Source organism: Eleutherodactylus coqui, chromosome 7 (assembly GCF_035609145.1).
Source record: "Eleutherodactylus coqui strain aEleCoq1 chromosome 7, aEleCoq1.hap1, whole genome shotgun sequence".
NCBI lineage: Eukaryota > Metazoa > Chordata > Amphibia > Anura > Eleutherodactylidae > Eleutherodactylus > Eleutherodactylus coqui.
In genome coordinates, this window is record NC_089843.1 from 65,447,247 (window position 1) to 65,468,436 (window position 21,190).

At 43.4% G+C, this 21,190-nt stretch overlaps 1 protein-coding gene across 2 annotated transcripts in view; it reads right to left on the reverse strand.

Annotated features, from left to right (window-relative positions):
- Positions 1-11,598: 11,598 nt before the first annotated feature.
- Positions 11,599-21,190, reverse strand: part of N4BP2 (NEDD4 binding protein 2) — a 60,557-nt gene continuing 50,965 nt past the window's right edge. For both annotated transcript variants that reach the window (XM_066573167.1, XM_066573168.1), the window contains exons 14-17: positions 20,670-20,852; positions 20,401-20,569; positions 17,938-18,061; positions 11,599-16,111 (exon numbers count right to left, since the gene is read on the reverse strand). In XM_066573167.1, coding sequence (XP_066429264.1) covers positions 16,066-16,111; positions 17,938-18,061; positions 20,401-20,569; positions 20,670-20,852 — 522 coding nt within the window. In that variant the 3' untranslated portion in view covers positions 11,599-16,065. The remainder of the gene's footprint in view (positions 16,112-17,937; positions 18,062-20,400; positions 20,570-20,669; positions 20,853-21,190) is intronic.

Below are 21,190 nucleotides of genomic sequence, written 5' to 3' on the forward strand. Positions count from 1 at the left end.
TGTTGCCCTCATCCACTCCCGACTCGATTATTGCAACTCGTTGCTGATCGGCCTCCCCTGCACCAGACTCTACCCTCTCCAATCCATCCTGAATGCGGCAGCCAGACTCATCTTCCTGTTCAGCCGCTACTCAGACGCCTTTGCCCTGTGCCGGTCACTGCACTGGCTGCCCGTTAAATACAGAATTCAATTTAAACTCGCCACCTTCATCCACAAAGCCCTCCACAGTGCAGCGCCCCCCTATATCGCCTCCCTCATCTCAATCCATCAACCAGCCCGGGCTCTCCGCTCTGCTAACGAAACCAGATTGAGCGCCCCTTTAATTCGAACTTCTCATTCCCGCCTCCAAGACTTCTCCAGAGCAGCACCGGTCCTCTGGAACGCACTACCAAAGGCTACCCGAGCAATCCAGGACTCGCAGAACTTCAGGCGTGCTCTAAAAACGCACCTCTTCAGGGAGGCATACCGCATTCCCTAAACAAACCCCTCTGTACTCCGCCTGATAACATGCTCCCTGACCTACTGACTGCAATCCCTGCTAGCCATCATAAACCGCTCCTGCAGTCATACTGTTTCTGCCGTCACACGGCTAAATGTCTGACCATTGTCTATGTGTATATCACCCCTCACTCTCCACCTCGCCATACAGTGCACATCTCCAGCCCCTTTACCTTCTGTATCACCCCATTACTTGTAGTATGTAAGCTCGTTGGAGCAGGACCCACACCCCTATTGTTTCCATCAATTGATTACTATGTAACTGTGGTTCTGTAATGTTTGTACTTTTGTCTTTCTGTATCCCCTGTCTATGTAAGCGCTGCGGAATATGTTGGCGCTATACAAATAAAGTTTTTTATTATTATTATTATTATCTTCTACTAGGGGTTGGGGTAGAGATATATTGAGTGCTGCAGATTTTTGATAGTTGATTTTAAAGTTAGAGAGTTGTGCATATCGTTGCAATTCTGCTATTAAGTTGGGAAGTGAGATGCGTGGTGTCGTGCGCATAAATAGAAGGCCATTGGCATAAGCGGCTACTTTGTGCATGGTCTTCCTTGACTGTATCCCTGAAATGTCTGGGTAAGCTCGAACATGTCCCAGGAAGGGCTCCAGGCAAAGGACAAAAAGAAGGGGCAAGCCAATTACCCCATTAATGGTTGTATAGATAATAGTGCAGGGGTGTCCTGCACGCTGCGGCTGTGACTTGTCTGTTATAATCAGGTAGGTGGGCCAAGGAGGCTATGAGAAACAAATAAAATGGGTAAAGTTAAAATAGGAAAAGTGAAGTCACTGGGCTGTTGGTATATTGGTGGTTGTTGTTCCCCACCTCACTTTCCATTATTATTGTTACCCCTTTCCTCCTCTTACCTTTTGGTTTTATTCCTAGGTGGTTTCACACTTGCATTTTTTTTCTCAATTTCTTTAGTCTTTCCATTCTTCTTACTATGTCTCCCCATTATTTTTATTTCTATTACAAAAGACATGCAATTCTAGTAGGCAGCTCGCAAATGTATCTGGATTTGTTTTATTTTTAGATTGGAAATATATAGAAGGAGACCAAGATGGAACCACTTTCCAGTGTAAAAAATGCACAATTTTTTGCGCAAACTTGTATTTGCACAAAAAATTTGCAACTCTCTTCCTTTTTTGCATTGGCCCAGGCAGTATTGGGTGTGGCTTTTCTAGAGGGGTGTGGCCATCCTGACAGATTTATGTATAATTTACCCCAGTACCTGGCGCATATTATACCAATAGCAAATGTCGGGCTTAGTTAATTTCCCCTTATGAATCTAAATGTATATACCTGTATGATGGTTTGGAATAACTGTTTATCTAATGATGAATTTAGATTTCTTGGATCAATATTGTCTTTCCTTTTTTAATGCTGATGTTGATCTTTGAATTAAAGAAAAGTTGGACACGTTTAATGGTGAAAACTAATAAACTACAGGCCTGTGAGCCTGACTTCTATAACGGGAAGGATATTTGAACAAATTATTAAACAGCATGTATGCAAGTACTTGGATGAGAATGGAGTAATTAAGTATTTAACCAAAGCCAGCATGGGTTCAGTCATGCCAGATCAAAATAAGTTCCTTCTTTGACAAAATCACCAACTGGGTTAATCAGGAAAATGCGGTAGATATAGTATATCTTTTGACAAAGTATCTCATACGATCCTTCTTGAAAAAATGTCCAAATATGGGATTGAACTGTGAATCCACCTAAAACTGTTAGGTGGATTCACAACTGGCTAGGTGATCGTACTCAAAGAGTGGTCTTAAATGGCTGCACAACCAAGCGGAAGAATGTATCAAGTGGGGTACCACAAGGCTCTGTCCTAGGCCCAGTGTTGTTCAACATTTTTATAAATGATCTGAAGGAGGGAATTGAGGGGAAACTGATAAAGTTTGCTGATGACATAAAGCTGGGAGGGATAGCTAATACTAGGGAAGAGAGGGAGAGTATTCAAAAAGATCTAGAAAAGCTTGAACAGTGGGCAGCGACTAACAGAATGGTATTTACCAAGGAGAAATGCAAAGTCCTACATCTGGGCAACTGAAAAAAGCACACACAGAATGGGAGCAATTGGATTAAGCAGCAGCACATGTTAAAAAGACTTGGGTATACTAATAGATCATAGACTGAACATGAGTCAACAGTGTGATGCAGCAGCAAAAAAGGCAAACACAACTCTGGGATGTATTAAGAGAAGCATAGAGTCTAGATCAAGTGAGGTAATTATCCCCCTCTACTCTTCCTTAGTCAGACCTCATCTGGAATACTGTATTCAGTTCTGCGCACTCCAATTTAAAGAAAGACATAGACAAACTGGAGCAAGTTCAGAGAAGAGTTACCAGGATGGTGAGCGGTCTGCAAATCATGTCCTATGAGGAATGCTTAAAGGAATTGGGAATGTTTAGCTTGCAAAAAACAAGGTAAAGAGGAGACAATAGCTGTCTACAAATATCTGAAGGGCTGCCACAGTGCAGAGGGATCGGCCCTATTCACATTTGGACAAGGAAAGACTCGAAGCAATGGGATGAAACTGAAAGGGAGGACACACAGATTGGATATTAGAGAAAACTTTCTGACAGTGAGGGTGATCAATAAGTGGAACAGGTTACCACAGGAGGTGGTGAGTTCTCTTTCAATGGAAGTGTTCAAGCAAAGGCTGGACAAATATCTGTCTGGGATGGTTTAGTGATCCTGCCTTGAGCAGGGTGTTGGACCAGATGACCCTGGAGGTCCCTTCCAGCTCTACAATTCTATGATTCTATGTAAATACTATAACATAGACAATGTTTATTATTAATATTATGCTGCAATATCCTTTAGATATGAACTGTGATATCACTGTGTGCATTATCACTCTGCAGTGAGATCACTGTCGGCAGGATTCTTGCAATATGATTTGCGATATGCCTATACTATGACATCACTGTGTGTATCATTCCTATATGAAGGAAAGACACATAACACACAGTAAAAATCAAATCAATCATAAGCTTTTCATACTCTTAACCCGCTACTGAAGGGGCTTGTGTTTAAGTACACTCCCACTGTAACCTTTACTATTTGGGGGTCCATGGTTACTTCTTGTACCTGTGACATACTTATTTCAACCTCAAACTAGTAATGCTTTCTCTTCGCAGGGTGTGACTATAAAAAGCAAACAGGGATTGACGGAAATGAGCAGAGAGATAAATCTGAAATAAAGAGCAGGAAGTGTGTTTATATAGTTATAGTATCCTCGGTGTTGGTATTGACTAAAAATGGAAGCAGCTTCCTGTCACTAGTTAGAGCATAAAAAACTATTCTGGAGCACTTACTGCTGTTCTATCATTGTAGGTATCAAGCAGAGACGTAAGACATCTCTGATCATTGAGGTAATCACTAAAACATGTATGCTACTTTATAAACTGTGTGATCCGAACATACATTTATACAATACATTGGGTCAGTATTAGGCCTTGCTCATATGAGCGCTGTTTTCGTGCATTAGAGGCACGTGAAAAGAGAACTTCTATAAGAACCAATGGTTTCCTATAGAAGCGTTCACATGAAGGAATTTAAGACTCACTAAATCCTCGCATCAATCAAAGATAGGACATGGAAGGCTACAATGCCTGCATTTAAGGTCCGTGCCCAACAGCAGGGCTAGAGGAATACCCCGCTGCTTACAGCAGGACATTTAAAATGTGTAAGCAGCGGGGTATTCCTCCAGCCCTGCTGTTGAGCAATTCCGCAGTAGTGGGGGGCAGTAGGGGACTCCCTCCACCTCTCTCCTTAAGGGATTTCACTATAGCGGGGAGAGAGAGGGAGCGGGGTTACAGGGCTTCCCCAAGGGTGTAGGAAGAGGGGGCAGAGCTAGAGAGAGATCTGCCCTCTAGCCCCACCCCTCTATATTTGCTATGGGGAATCTATAGCCCCATCCACTCTCTTTGCGCTATAGGGATATCCCTCAGGGATCCCCAGAGCAAGGAGAGAGATAGTGGTGCTATGGGTTAATCCCGCATAGCAGGGAGATAGAGCGGAGCTATGGGGGATTAACCCATAGCAGGGAGAGACAAAGCGGGGCTATGGGTTAATCCCCCATAGCAGGGAGAGAGAGTAGGGCTATGGAGGATTAACCCATAGCAGGGAGAGACAGGGTGGGGCTATGGGTTTATCCCCCATAGCCCTGCTCTCTCTCCCTCCCTGCTCTTGGGAAATCCCGAAGCCCTGCAGGGCTTCTTCTCTCTCTCCTCCTGTAGCAGCTCCGCTTTTTTAAGCGCAGCTGCTCGTTCATGCAACTTTTAGCGGAGTATAGGTTCAAGAATTACAAATTTTAACATGATTAACTTTATTACATATCAAAAACCACAAAATCTTCTGCAACGATGCAGAACGCAGAAAAAAAGAACCAACATGAGCCAGCTGAATATGACGAATGGAAAGTTCAGTGTAAAAGAAAGGTTGAATGAGTAGGAGGTAGATAAAGAAAGAGAAAGCAAAAGAAAATGTGCAGATAAATGTAAAATCATGGAAATCAAAACTATGAAAATGTAAATATAGACCCATAGAAGTCCGTGCCACCATATATTGTATTGTATTCTTCAGTTTGACCATACATTGATATACTTGATTTAACCTTATATTAAAAATCCAAAGTGTCATCATTAGCATTAAATGATTATGAATTCGGAACATGTGATGTCATGGCAATGGGTGGCACGAAGGATTCACTAAAATGTACTGTTGCAAGAAGCAAATATGTATAAAGAAGGAGAAAGGAAACAAAGTGAAATAAGACAGGAATAAGGAAGACATAAAAGATGGCGGTGGGGAAAAATGAAGACACCGGGAAGGTATTAAAGAGCACAAGCCATAACCCCTATTCATATACCATATTGGGACATATAAGCCTCATTGAGAAGGGTCCCCCTCTCTGGCTGGAATGGAGAGCCACTCAATAAAAGCAGCTTCTATTTTGATATACCTTGTGCAATTGTCTAACACTACTATTCCATTGGAGTGCCAAAGGAAATGTGTGGCTAGCCACGGCTTCCCCCAGCAAAATCCATTAATTACTGGCGGTGCCAAAAGCAGAGCCTGAGGTGATTGGCTGTCCACTCTGGGCCCTACATTCTAGGAGGGGTCATGCAAATTGCCATAACCCTTTAAAGAGGGAGGAGTCAACTCTCTATGGCACTCTGGCATTAACTTCTGTATCACCAACAACTAATTGCCACTTTGTTAAAGTTAGAAATTCCTGAGAGTTTTCAACTGCTGAAAAGCGAATTCAAAAGTCACAACAAACATGGCTGCACTTCCTGTTATATCTTTTGTAAAGAAAGTAGCCACAAGTAAATAGAAAAATACCAATATCCCTGCAAATAAACTTTACTGCTCTCTCTACAATCTAATATTGTTAATCAATTTGGGTTGAGAGAGTTATTTCTAAAGGACCATTTATAAACAACAATTATCGCTCAAAAGATGTCTTTTGAGTGACTTTTGAGCGATATTTGTTGTGTGCATTTACAGGGCAAGGTGATCGCTCAAATGTTGAGCGATTACCTTGCACTCCGAGCGGGGGATGCAGAAGATAAGCAGGGCCGCTTGTCTTCTGCATCCAGCTATTCTCTGCTCAGAGCGTCCGGCTGCTATACAGCTGAGCGCTCCGAACGGGGGATGCAGAAGACAAGTGGACCCGCTTGTCTTCTGCATCCAGCTGTTCTCTGCTTGGAGCGCCCGGCTGTTATACAGCCGAGCGCTCCCAGCGGGGTATGGAGAACACAGCTAGAGCACTGTGTTCTTCATACCCCCGCCTGTGTTCAGGGAGCGGGATACAGCTGAAACAATAGTATCAGCTGTATCCCGCTGTGAATTCCTAATAAGGCTGATCGTTCGCTTTCAGCATGCTGAAAGACAACGATCAGCGATGGCTTAACTAAAACTGCACGATGTCAGTGCAGTTAGATACAACGATCATCGCTCAAAAGACGGCTTTTGAGTGAATTTTGAGCGATAATCGTTGTGTCTAAATGGGCCTTAAAAGTCTTTTCTCCAGATATCTCGAGATAAGTAGTGCAAGATGATCAACTTTGGAAAAAAGAAAAAAGTGCATCATAATCCGAGACACAGTAACACTAAATTTTATCTTCAAAGTTGGTCATCTCATGTTACTTATCTTGCAATATCTTGAAACAAGCAAAGGGTAAGGAAGGACATATCTGATTGCTGTAAAGGGCATAGTACCCAGATAATACTTTCCTACGTCAAAGCACTAAAGCAAAAGCTCAGTTCTGAAGCCTGCTAGATACAGCCCTGGCCTATAATACAGGGTATAATTTAGGATCAATGCAAGATATATGATATATGTATATAATGTATATAAATATAGGTCAGACATTTTACTAACCAATTAAAAATGCTGTATCATGTTCTTTCTACTATCTTCTTTATGGTGAATGCGTACGGACAGATTTGCACCGCATTTCCCGCAGCGGAAATCCACACGTGAATTCCGCAGTGGCAAGGTTCTATTGAAGCCAATTGCTTTCTGCCTGCCAACGCATACATTCGCGACTGTGAAAGAATCGCGACATGTTCTATTTTACCGTGGATTCGCCGCGGTATGGCTCCATTGATATCAATGGAAGCAAAACTGTGGAAATACACGATCACTCGCTGGCACTTTTTTGTTTTGATTCGTGGTAGTCCCGTAGCATAAATCTGCAGGCGTATTCTGCATCGTTCGTGGGCATGAGCCCTTATACAGGCAGAAAATCTATAGTCAGCTGTGTATTATGGCAGCATGTACTGAGACTCCGGTAAAGCAGTTGGCATCTGTTTATTTGTGAGTTTCTGTTTTCGCTGTTGCAGCTGCGGTGCCTGTAAAAGCAGAAATAATAGAGTCAAACTGAGTCACGAAAGGTTTCAGCAGACGGGCGGTGTCATTAAGCACACTTATTGGTGTATTCTTACACCATTTACTTTATTCCTATAGAGGCTAGCAAAACACAGACAACATCCTGTTTGGAGGGCAGGGGATTTTATAAAATTGGACATTGCTGAAAGTTGTGGTCAATAAACGTTAATATGGAGAAAACTTACTTCCATATTCTATAAAGAAACCATAATTTCCACACCACAATGGACTATTTCATATGTATCTCATATTAATAGGGTTCTAAATAATGACATGCTGATTCTGTGGGCACTGCTACTCCTCCCATACCATTAGAAATGAGTAGCCAACAGCTGCCTGGTTTGGCCATAAACACTATTTTGTAAGAAAACAAAAATCCAGCCCCTAGAACCGTGATGGCGAACCTATGACACGCGTGGCCATAGTTGCTGACATGTGGCCGCTCACCCCGTTAATGAATACCGGCAGGGGCCGTGACTCCCCTGCTGGTATTCACTAACCAGCACTACTAACCAGAGCTGATCCTGGCGCACACTGTGATGTCAGTGTGCAGCCAGGATCCTCCTCCCCCGACATCTACCTGTTGGTTCCGCGGGAGCGTCCAGGGGAAGGGGCGACCTGCAACACACTGACGTCACAGTGTGCGCCGGAGATCATCGCTGGGCACAGCACAGGAGGAGCGGAGCATCCACGAGGTAAGTACGTGGATCTCGTCGGGGGCAGTCACCGCTGGGGGGCAGGTAATGCTGGGGGGGGGGCGCTGTAAGGGGGGGCAGATACTGCTGGGGGGGCCGCTGTAATGGGGGCAGATACTGCTGGGGGAGGGCCGCTGTAAGGGGGGCAGATACTGCTGGGGGAGGGCCGCTGTAAGGGGGGCAGATACTGCTGGGGGGGCCGCTGTAAGGGGGGCAGATACTGCTGGGCGAGGGCCGCTGTAAGGGGGGCAGATACTGCTGGGCGAGGGCCGCTGTAAGGAGGGCAGATACTGCTGGGGGAGGGCCGCTGTAAGGGGGGCAGATACTGCTGGGGGAGGGCCGCTGTAAGGGGGGCAGATACTGCTGGGGGAGGGCCGCTGTAAGGGGGGCAGATACTGCTGGGGGAGGGCCACTGTAAGTGGGGCAGATACTGCTGGGGGAGGGCCACTGTAAGGGGAGCAGATACTGCTGGGGGGGGCCACTGTAAGAGGGGCAGATACTGCTGTGGGGGGCCGCTGTGGGGGCAGATACTGCTGGGGGGCTGCTCTGGGTGGTGCTGTTCTGCTGGGGGGCCGCTCTGGGGGGTGCGGTCGCTGCTGGGGGGCCGCTCTGGGTGGTGCTGTCGCTGCTGAGGAGCGCTGTCGCCGCTGAGGGCTCATCATTACTGAGATAAGTGAGGGGGAGGCAGTGAGGCAAGGGCCTGTTCTATGGGTGTTTTGAGTTTATTAAATACAGTTCTACATTAGAATTATACATTTTTGTTATTTAAACTATAAATATCGCGAATTTATGGATTTTTTCTTGAAGTGACACACCACCCGAGTTATGCTCCGTTTTTGGGCGAATTTTGACACACCGAGCTCAAAAGGTTACCCATCACTGCCCTAAACGAAGTTGTCGTTTGGCTGAAAAACTCGGCATGCAGGTGCATAATTAGATAACTGGTCGTGCCACCTGAAGCCCTAAAGGTGGTTCCACCATTGGCATATCAAAACACTGTTAGAGGCTACTTATGTGTAATGGACCTCTTTCTCCACTTCTGTAGAGCTTGTTGGAAGGGACCTCCAGGGTCATCGGATCCAACCCCCTGCTCAATGCAGGATCACTAAATCATCCCAGACAGATATTTGTCCAGCCTTTGTTTGAACACTTCCATTGAAGGGGAACTCACCACCTCCCGTGGCTACCTGTTCCACTCATCGATCACCCGCACTGTCAAAATTTTTGATCAATGAATGAGAATTTGTTTGCTTCTCGTGCATTTTATGCAGGTATAAAATAATAGCTTGTTAGTTTGCACATCATTGCATATGAACAGCGATCATTTAGTCATTCAAAATTCACTGACACAATGAATACAAAGCAGCAGATGAGCTGATTGTTTTAAAAGCCTTTTTTATTTAGTTTTCTTTTGTTTGTTTTTTAGTGTAGTTTTATGCAACTTATCGACTATCTTTGTAGTTTGCCCACATGCATTGCACAGCGTTTGACAGCTATTTTTTACGCACCCCATCATCGTGATGGATGGTGTGAAACGCTAAAACGCACAAAAATAGAGCAGGCAGTGCGCAAAGCCCCATTCACATTAAATAGGACTGCCAAGATAGCCGAGCAGTAAGCGCCCATGCATCTCCGTCGGCAGTATTAAAATAAATGGAGCGCTGATCGCTCATGTTTAGCCAGCACGCCATTTATTCTAACGTCACTGCGGGGAAGAAGCGACCCAGGCAGAGGCGTTGCACCGCGATGCGGGTAGCGCTTCAAATGCCGCGCTTATCGTGGTAAAAAGTGGGCTGCAAGAGAGTGGCATAAATAGGCCACAGAAGGCCACACAGTACAACTTGTATCATTGTGAGCGGTCCCCATTTGGTGCAATGCAATTAAATTCCCCAAACTAGCTATGTAAGGTCTGCAAATAATTTGTAGTGGATGGACTGGCGACTTTGAACAACGTCTGAGTCCAGAAACAGATAACTGCAATATTTTGCACGCCAAATCAGTTTGTCTATCTGCTTTGCTGCTATATATGTTGACAGCAGCAGCGATATACCCTCTCCCAATGTACAGACCATATTTCATGTAGGCATATAAAAGTGATGCAGCTTATTTCTCCGTTCTCTCCAATAGAACCCCGTTTAAGTTTTCTACTGGTATACAAGCTTTCACATCACCAGCAATATATCCTCTGTTGAATATCTGTTCCTATTAACAGCCCATGCTTCATATGGGTATATAAATGTGATGCAGCTTCTCTGTCCTTAACTGTATAATGGTTGTTGGTTACACTGTGCCTATTATATATGGCTAGGTCATGTGATGCTAGCGTCCAATAAAACTTCTGCCCATATGCAAGATGAAGGACAGATTTGGTGACATCAGCAAGGCACCCTAGATGTTACTTGGCAGCATACTAACTTCTGCAGCAGGCATTATGGGAAATTCAATTTTCCCATGAACTTCACCAAAAATCGGTTTGGATTAACCCAATTCAATTTTGCAAATAATTGGAAAAATTTTATCGCCCGGCTGATCAAGATGAGCAACACTACCAGAGTCAGAACACATGAGATAGTACCTTGAGCTGGACCAAAAGACAACAAACCTAGGCACCCCCTTTAGTGCATGATATAGCCAGCAATCTCTCACTATTAGCAGAAGAAACTTAACTGTGGTGCACGCTGGCCCTTTAAGAGCACGGGCATGTGTGCAGCTGCCAGAATGAAGAAAATTATGGGGAAAAGAGAGTTAAGTCTCAGCCCACGGGCGGATCGGATTCCGCATGCAGGAGCCCACAGCAGAATCCGACCCTGCCCGCGGCCTAGGACACTGCGGACTTCTACTTACCCGTCTGGGTCTTCTACGGATCTTCTCTTTTCTTCACTGTGGATGTGTGCAAAAGCACCAGCCGATGCGCAGCCACACATGCGCAGTGGAGTTTGTTGCTTAACTCCTGCTTTCCCGCTGAATTTGCGGATGGGCCGCGGATCAGACAGCTTCTATTGACTTCAACGGAAGCTGTCCATGCGGGATCTGCAGTGAAAATGAGCATGCTGTGATTTTTTTTTCCGGACCAAAAAGGTCTGCAAATCAAATCTGCATGCTTTATTTCACTTGCGGATACCCATGTATCCCTATGGGTGGGTTGATTTGCGGATCTTCCACGCGGGTGACCAAATCCTGTGTCTGGCTGTAAGGCAGATGGCTGCAGCAAGACACCTCCCCACTGCCAGACAAAACTAAGCACTGCCCCTTATCTAAGCCCCTCCCCTCAGCCAGACAAAATGGATGGAATCAGCAAAAAAGTTTCATTTGCAAAGGTTTAAACAAGACCGATTGTTTCAGGAACATTCAGTAAATTCAGCAGCTTGACATACACTCTGGCAAAGTTTAGTATTCCTTTAAGATAAAAAGGATTTATTATTATGCCTGTAAATATACTTTATGCTTCCATCGAGCTGTATTTTATAACATACAAATGAGAACTCATGACATTATATTTACTTTATTTTGTTTTAAAATATCCATAAAACATTTCCGAACAGAAAACAGAACACATCATCATACATGCCATAAAAGTTCATATTACCAAACTATAAAAATATAACAGAGTTTACCTCTAGGCGGTGGTCCACACATCCAACATATGGCAGAGACAATTTATTACCTCATTTGTTTTCTTGAGCATGGAACCAAATGAATTGCTTCCTTACATAAAGTATTAGAAAACAATACAAAATATGTACATTCACATAAAAAATCAGTATGTACACATAATATATAATACTTTACTCTATACATTTGTACACATCTCAAAAAACTCAGAAGACTCTGTTCACACGTCTAAACTAGCAGAAGTGGAACCTATGAAAGGGTTTCTCCCACAAAGTAAAGTTATTCACTATATGGGATAACTATCTGATCGGCAAGGGTCCAACTGCCGAATCCACCGCCAATCACAAGAACTGGGGTTCAGAAGGTTCCAATCATTTTAACAGGACTGCTTTGAGATGATTCGAACCTTCAGGGCCCTTGCTCTCATGATTGGTGGGAGTCCCAGCTATCAAATAGTTATCCTCTACCCTGTCAATAGGAAGTAACTTTATTTTGTGGGACAACCCCTTTAAGGTCACTAGAGTCCACCAGTGTCTGCTTAGAGCAGTTACAAGGCCCGTTTAAAGGGGTTGCACCAAGATCACAAGTTATTCCCTACCAGGACAGGGGATAACTTGCTGATTGGTGGGGGTCTCACTGCTGAGACCCCAACCAATCCAAAGAATGGAGCTCCTGTGTCCCCCATCATGCTCACTGCAGGCTTACTGCATCCCCGGCAGTGAGGAGGAGACTAAATAGAGTGCTGGTCGTGCAAGCTTGCTGATGCTCCATTCACTTTGAATGGGACTGCCAAGATAGCCGAGCAGTAAGCACCCAAGTATCTCCCGTCAACACCATTAAAATGAATGGAGCGCTGACCCATGCAGTAACAGGCAGAGGGGGGACACAGGACCCCTCTTCTAAAGATTGGTGGGGGTCTCAGCGGTCAGACCCCCACTAGTCATCAGGTCATCTCCTATTCTGTGGATAGGGAATAAATTATGATATTGGTACAACCCTTTTAAGTTCGCTTGAGACCCCCACTAATCAGGAAGTCATCTATTCTGTGGATAGGGAGTAACTTGTGATATTAGTACGACCCCTTTAAGGTCACTGTCCGCTTAAAGCACTTCAATATTGATCATAGCTTCATTATATACAGAAACCATGACACTAGTGTGAACAGAGCCCGAGACTCCTTTGCGCATAAAACGTCAGAGTATTATCTTGCTCCATTCTCTGTCCCGGATATAAATTACTAGTAAACACCTGAGATGAAGTTTTTGGTATTTTAAAGAGACGGTCATGTAAAAATCTATTTACATACTTTCTAAATAGCTTGATAAAAATACATTTGTGTTGCTTGGCGCCTTTAATAAGAATAAGTCACTTTAAATAGACTGTGTTAGAGAGAAGAAAGGAAAGTACGGCCATTTTTAAGGCATTACCCAATAATTTGAAGAATAGGAAAAATAAAATTATAATGGGAAAATAGAAATATTATATAATCCCTCATGCCAGATTAAGGAGCTGCTCCAGGAGATATAAAACTTTTTACAAGTTACCAAGTACTGAGAATCTTCAGCTTCAATACTGGTATGTGTTTGACCTTGAAAATAACACTAATGGTTAAAAAAGTGACTTCTAAAAATGAAAGACATTGTGATATAACAAAAGAGTGATGAAAGAGAGAAGAACTGAAATGACGTGTTAAGACAGGAGGTGTAGACTGCTGGACGCGGCCCAATACAGAACAGGCTCATTCAACACCACAATGCATTGTGAATGGAACAGTTATTATACCAATACCGTGTTTCCCCGAAAATAAGACACTATCTTATATTAATTTTTGCCACTAAAGAGGCACAGATTCTTATTTTTGGGAAGGGGGGTTGGGGGTGGGCATAGCTGGCGTTCGATGAACCAATCACAGCCATTCAGTGATGTCATTCACTGAGAGGCTGTGAATGATCGAGCACCGGCTGTGATTAGCTGGCGTTTGATCCAATGACAGACTCGCTTTGCTGGAGGCGGGGTATTCAAAGCCCTGTCACCAGAAAGAAGCTGAGATATCAGAGCGGAGGCCACTGCAGCTTGCTGTAACGTCGCCGGAGATCATCGCGAGGCATCGGGACGCTGCGGACCAGTGAGTATTTTTTTAATGCAGGTTAGCTAAGGCTTATTTTTAGGGGAGGGCTATATTTTAAGCCTCCCTCGAAAACTGGGACAGAGCTTATTATCGGGGTGGGTCTTATCAGGGAAACACGGTAGTAAATGCCTTCTCAAAGCAGAGGAAGGATTTACTAAGGTTAACGAACCTAAGACATCTATGCAATGTCACTAGTTCTTAATTAACAGGCTAAATATTTGTTCATGTCTAATAATGGCTGCATCTACTGTGTAGGGAGGGGAAAGGTAGTCTTGACTGGCTTTTTTTTTAATGAAAATGAAGCTTAAAGGGATTTACAGAATTATAAAAACATGGCTGCCCTTTTCCAAAAACAGCACCATGTTTTTGCAGTTCCGCCCCATTTCCTTCCATGGAGTGGACTTGCTATACCAGACACAACCCACAGATGTGGTGCTGTTTCTAGAAATAAACAGAGAAACTTTTCTAATCCTGTAAAACCCCTTTAAAAGCAACCCTCCGGTTTCAGAACAACATTGTGTCCCTTGAATGGCCGGGGGTATATTAGTTGCAGCTGTTCTAGTCTGCCATCTCTCTGATCTGTGGATTCCAGGCTGTCCAAGATGGCCAACGCAGTCTTCAGACTACTTAGTCCCCCACAGTGCATTGATGGTGTTGGACTAACTTTACCATCTCCCCAATTACCTTTACACAATGGAAGCAGCCATTCTAGTGGCTATAATTCCATAAAGAGTAAAGTATTAATAGTTAATGACTACATTCTCAGATACTGACTAGCTGCATTATATGTGGATGTGTGCGTTCACACTGCATTCGCAATATGTTTCCTAGCATATTTGTCAAATGCATCAATAGGCCCCGATTCACCCATCAACACATTTTTTATATTTTTTGCTTTATGGTTGACTATTCAACACAGAGGCATCCAGGAAAAATAAAAAAATTATACTGCGTGGTATGTTTTATTAACATGGGAGCATATGGGTGACGTATATGCTCAGCGATATATATGGTCAGAGATCTAGCTCAAGAAATCCTCCCGGCATATAGTGCAAATGCAGTGTGTGACTGCACCCTTAGGCACGCCCCGAGTACTCTATGTTGGAATCAATAAGAGTGCTCTTATAACAATGCTACAACACACCCTCTTGGCTGAAATCGCTGAGCCCTTAACGCTGAGCACCATGTTTGGAGTCACTTGATATTATGAGAAAACTTCCCCAATTGCACCTATGATGCAACTTGCCGGGGGAAATAGTTTTGGGACAGCAGGGAAAGAATGGGAAAATCAAAATTGGATATAGATGATGATTTCCAAGCATGATCAATAAAATTAACTCCATTTATTGCAGTCTGTATTCCGTTATTCTCGGGTGTAGAGAGGCTGCAGTGTGCAAACAGGTATCTCTGTGCTCCCTCCCTTTCCAATACTGACTGCAACCCTGCTCATTACAAAAATTGCTCCTGCTCATCGAGTCCGGGAGAAAATAATATTTCTTTTTGCGGAGAGCACAATGAGGGCATAAGGGAGTCTTATAGGCAATGCAATGCTTCCTGGGAAAAAAATATGCAAATGAGTTATGGAATAATATTCCACAGCGCCACCTAATGGAAGGTAATTACTCTTCGAGTCGATAACTGATCTTTTAACGGGATGTAAACCAAACCAGAGTGACCATGTACAGTAGGAGTCTGGTTGGCTAGATGAGAGGCCATCAACGTGGGTCTGGGAGGGGGTACTTGTCCTGCTTATTTATATTATATATATATAATATTCAGGTAATCTGGAAATAGCTCATCATGTGTTCATTAAAGTGGCTCCAAAAGTGGTTAATTACTTGGCTCAGTATAGTTCATACACTATCAGGATCAATATCAGTAGCACCTAAAATCAAAATTATAGTAAGATCAGCCTGTACTAATAATGTTCATACTGTACATGTAGCTGATGTCAGATATGGAAAGATAAAAGATCACACTAAAATTTGTATTGAGCAATTCAGACAGAACGGTCCACCCATGAGCACCATTTTTTTGTCTTAAAAACCATAAGTGGCCATAGAGGCGCGCAACAGATACAACGCACATTGCATGTAGCAAAGTGAAAAGTCCTTGAGAAACTTCAAGTACTCCATTCTTTCCCTTGGTTGTAGGATGCTGGTGTGGCCATTACAGTAACACGGACAATACCGAACCCAGCTAAACTGATGATGTCACTTCAAGTTTATGCGTAGAACACCCGGGGTCTTCTCTTGAAATCTAAAGGAGAATAAAAAGTTAGTAATGTTTCTGCACTAACCTTTAGTACAAATCCACACGCTCAAAGTATTGGATGTAGGAGGATGATTAGAGATCATCCTCCTAGTACTTGAACTTAGTCAACTCCGACAGACTCACTCAAACAAATGGAGTGGCGACGTGTATATAAAACCATTGTTCCATTTATTTGGGGACACTCTGGACCCCCTGTACTCCTGTGTGGGTCCCAGCTGCTGTAGATCCAATGATCAGCCAGTGAAGAGGAAATAACTTAAAAGGGTTTTCCAGGCTATTTCCATTGATTACCTATGCTCAGCATAGTTCATGGATAGTTGATCAGCTGGGGTCCCACAGAAAGTTCTGACGTTACTGTAGAAAGTACTGCTGGTAAATGCAGATACGGCTTTCACGTTGTTTTTTTTTTTTAATAAATCAGATAGAATCCTAGACTGGTAGAGTTGGAAGGGACCTCCAGGGTCATCGGTCCAACCCCCTGCTCAGTGCAGGATCACTAAATCATCCCAGACAGATATTTGTCCAGCCCCTGTTTGAACACTTCCATTGAAGGAGAACTCACCACCTCCCATGGTAACCTGTTCCACTCATTGATCCCCCTCACTGTCAGAAAGTTTTTTCTAATATCTAATCTGTGTCTCCTCCCTTTCAGTTTCATCCCATTGCTTCTAGTATTTCCTTGTGCAGATGAGAATAGGGCTGATCCCTCTGCACTGTGACAGCCCTTTAGATATTTGTAGACAGCTATTAAGTCTCCTCTCAGCCTTCTTTTTTGCGAGCTGAACATTCCCAGATCCTTCCATCATTTAAAATGTAGATATTTCTACATTTTTTTTCTTCAAAAAAGTGAAAAGATTTAAAGTACAAATAGCAAAAGACCCAACATACAATGTGTGGTGTATTATGGTACAGTTTTGTTGCAAAAACAGTCCATCTTCTGCTCAGTACATTCAACGTATATCCGTATATTTTTTAGAAAACAGTATTTAGTAAGAAAAAAAAATGAACCCGTGCAATGTAATATACAAGACCCATCGAAATTCCACCAGGGACTCTCTGAGAGCAGCAGCAGCCGCCATCATCTGTACAACCCACCCCCATATAGCCAACTAGAGCCCCCACTGAAAGACTAAAGCCATAGCCAATAGTTAAATGTGCCTAATGATCAGTCTTAAATCAAAGGAAATGAGGCCAGAGCCGGAGAGTCTAATAACAGGACTCAAAGTTTCTCAGATTTGTTGGGGGCTTTTCTTTCTTAAGATAGACACTCTTTTCCAACACAAGAGTAGCAGTAACTATTAAGAAATTCCCTGTAAGAGGGTGATTTATCAGACAGCCAGTGCAGAGCTATCCGGTTTCCCTGAAAATAAGACCTACCCTGATTTTGGAGTAGGCTTGAAATATAAGCCCTACCCTGAAAAGAAGCCCTAGCTGCATTACGTTAAAAAAAAAGAGGAATACATTATTAAAGCAGGCTCGGGCCAGGTCCCTCCTGTTGCTCTCCGGTGCTCTGACATGCATCTTGCGGTCCTCGTCCGCCCACAGAGGATCACTTGGTTATGGGATTCATAAATCTCACCCCTAGGAAGCAATGGCTCTGATTGTTACTCGAGTTCTGCTGAGCCAATCAATGCAGCACTTGATGAACCAATGCGATGGCTGTGATTGGTTCATCGAGTGCTGCATTGATTGACTGAACCAATCACAGCCGTCACATTGTGGAGGTGGGATTTACGAATTGGCCAATCAATGCCACAGCTCAGCCAAGCCAAAATGAGCATAACATGTGGCTTTTATTTGGTCAGGATTACCTGTAATCGTGATTTGTAAGGAAATCCATAACAGCAGGTTTAATACGAGGAACTCCGCCTTGGCTATGGTTTCCCCTTCCCGTGATTACCAAGAGATGTGGCTTGCCTCCATTTTGCTTGAACTCTGCCACAAGAAATAATCGGTTATCATGCAAGTAATTAAACAATATGTTCACTGCTGGTTTGTTGTAAGTTAAACAAGACTTCCCATTCAATGCAGTCATTACTAAAACTGCAAATACAGAATATCTCGGCGAAGCCTCTAGAGTATTTATTATCGTGCGTCATACTCTTGAAAATAGTGTACTTACAGGAATAAAAACAGGCAATATTAAGGACTATAGAAATTAAAAATAATATTTCTACCCGGTTTCCCTGAAAATAAGACATAGCATGATTTTCCAGAATTTTTGAGGATGCAAAATGATTTTTCAGGCTTTTTTGAGGATGCTTGAAATATAAGCCCTACTCCAAAATTAAGCCCTGCTAACAGTTAATTAAAAAAAGTCCATTTAAACAGTGTCCAGGCAGCTATACATGTAAAAAAGGTAAACCTTTTTGAACAAAAATTAATATAAGAAATGGTCTTATTTTGGGGGGGAACACGGTATTTTACTCATTTTTGTTCATGATTGGAATTCATAAACCAGGGATCAGCACAATACAAGCGCAGTCAGTCATTTCATGTTGTAATGTCAATGCGCTTTCAGTAAAAAGTGTTATTGGTGCATATGGCTTCCCATTATATTCCACGACTTCTAGTAAAACAAACATCTCTTGGAAGGTGTTGATTCTCCTTACAGAGATCCACCAGTGTAGGGAGTCTTACATGCAATGCTCCCTGGGAAAAGTATGCAAATAGCTCTCCTCCTAATGGAAGAAAAACTCATCGATATTGAGGAAGCTACTCAGTAAGTCAATGTCTGCCAAATCAGAGACTCCTCCAGAAGGAAGAGGCACAACTGTAGACAGAACAATTCCAGGTGGTTTTCCTCTTTTATAAGGGTCCAGCCTCAATCAGTGACTTCATCTTAGTTGCACTGTTTGAAGAGGTTGTCCAGTGGTAAATTATTGATGACCTATCTGTAGAATAGGCCATCAATAGTAGATCAGCATGAGTCCGCTGTCTGGGATCCCCAACAATCAGCTGATGACCGCCTGGTGTTCTTGAGCACTGAGCTTATTTCTGCAGGAAGCAGACAGCTCCATTTTCACTGCAGTGGCCAGGTTTGGTATTACAAACAAAGCGCCTACTAGGGTGAATGAGAACTTTGACTGTAATGCCAAATCTGGCCACTGCAGTTGGAAAGGAGCTGTCAGCTTGCTGCAGACATCAGCTCAGTGCACAAGTAAGAATGTCCTCATGCACAGTTAATTAGAGGGGTCATGGAGCCTCGTGTGCGGCAGAGTGTTAAGGCAGTGGAAATGCAGTCCTAAGCTCTTGTTCACGACCTGAAGGTTGGGAAGTTCAATCCCCGCATTGGTTCAGGTAAGTGGCTCAAGGATGACTCAGCCTTCCAAGGTTGGTAAAATAAGTACCCAGCTTGGAGGGGGTAATAAATAAATAACCTGAAAGTGCTGCGTAATACGTTGCCGGTATACAAATACGATTTATTTTTAGATTTTTATTTTATCCACTATTGATAGTTATATACATATGGATGTATAATAGAGATGAGCGAGCATACTCGCTAAAAGCAATTGCTTGAGCGAGCATTGCCCTTAGCGAGTACCTGCCCACTCGAGAGAAAAGGTTTGGCTGCCGGCGCGGGTGACAGGTGAATTGCGGCAGTAAGCAGGGGGAGCGAGGGGAGAAAGGGAGAGAGAGATCTCCCCTCTGTTCCTCCTCGCTCTCCCCCGCCGCTTCCTGCCCGCCGCCGGCAGCCAAGCCTTTTCTCTCAAGCGGGCAGGTACTCGCTAAGGGCAATGCTCGCTCAAGCAATTGCTCTTAGCGAGTATGCTCACTCATCACTAATGTATAACTAGATAACCCTTTTAATATAGAGTTGGCAAAGAACCCAGGCGCACTGAAAATAAATCAAAAGCATGCAGTCTACTGCAACATTCTCTAACCCTCCAAGTCCAGAGGTCTTGCAAAGGTCAAGGACAAGTACCCTCCACTCTCCCAAGTTTTGGTAAGTCGATTCTCATCTTAGCCCTCTCACCAGTAGGCACAATGAGGGGTTGTAGAGGAATTTATGAACCCAATTCCCCCCCCCCCCCAAACAATAGAACTGCAACAATCAGCTACAATTAATAATCCCTTCTGCAGTATGTAACAGATCCGAATATTCTTCATTTTTCAATGCAGATAATCTTGCTACAGTTATTAAATATGAGATAGGAATACATTTGTAAAATTATGTGTATTACGTAGATCTAAGTATTTCAGATACCTCAATTATGCAAAACTGATAAACGAACGCATGATAATTGAACGAAAGAGAACATTAATAGGATTACCATCTGTCTTTTCCTGCAGCACCTTGCGGAGGTGTTTCATCGCTTCGTCCACATGGAGTCCATGTAAATCTAATATATTCTCCGGCAATAGATACTCATTAGCCCTCTCGAAGATTTGTACAGCTGCTCTCTGATTTTCCTCTTTCATCTTCTGCCCATATAGATAACCCTGTGGTAAAGCAACGGCCGTAAGAACAACGCCAATTACCGGCATAGTGTCCAATGTGTCAGATCATTGTAATCTATGATCTGCATTTACTAGCACAGACCTGCTGAGCATAATAAGCTGCTACTTGCTTCATGCCCCGGTGATGAGCTTCTGCCGCTTTCCTGTAGCTCTCCTGCTGCTTCTGATGGTAGAGGAAAGCCTCCGCTCTGAAGTCGTTGTAATTGGGGTACTCCAAGTCCTGGAAATATCGTTCATTGAGGAGATCTTCATCCGATTTCAACTTCTACTCAAATCGACCATAATATAAAATGAATGCGTTCGGTTAGTGCCAAGATCACAAAAGGTTGGTTTTAGAATGGAAAGTTGTCAGTAAATACGTAAGAAATTCAGATGGCGCGATATCTTTTATGGTCAAAAAAAGTTTTTAGACATTAGTAGAAAAGCTGTGTCCTAAAGTGTCTGAAATAAGTAAAAATGAAGCAACTTTGCAAAAAGTTCTTAAGAATCTACTGTCTTGTGTTCACAGCCCAATGCAGATCTGTGTCGCTATGGTTGCAGACTACAAACAAACCTCGTGTAGTCGGACTCTGCCATCCTCTTCCCTTCTCTCTGCCCAATGCG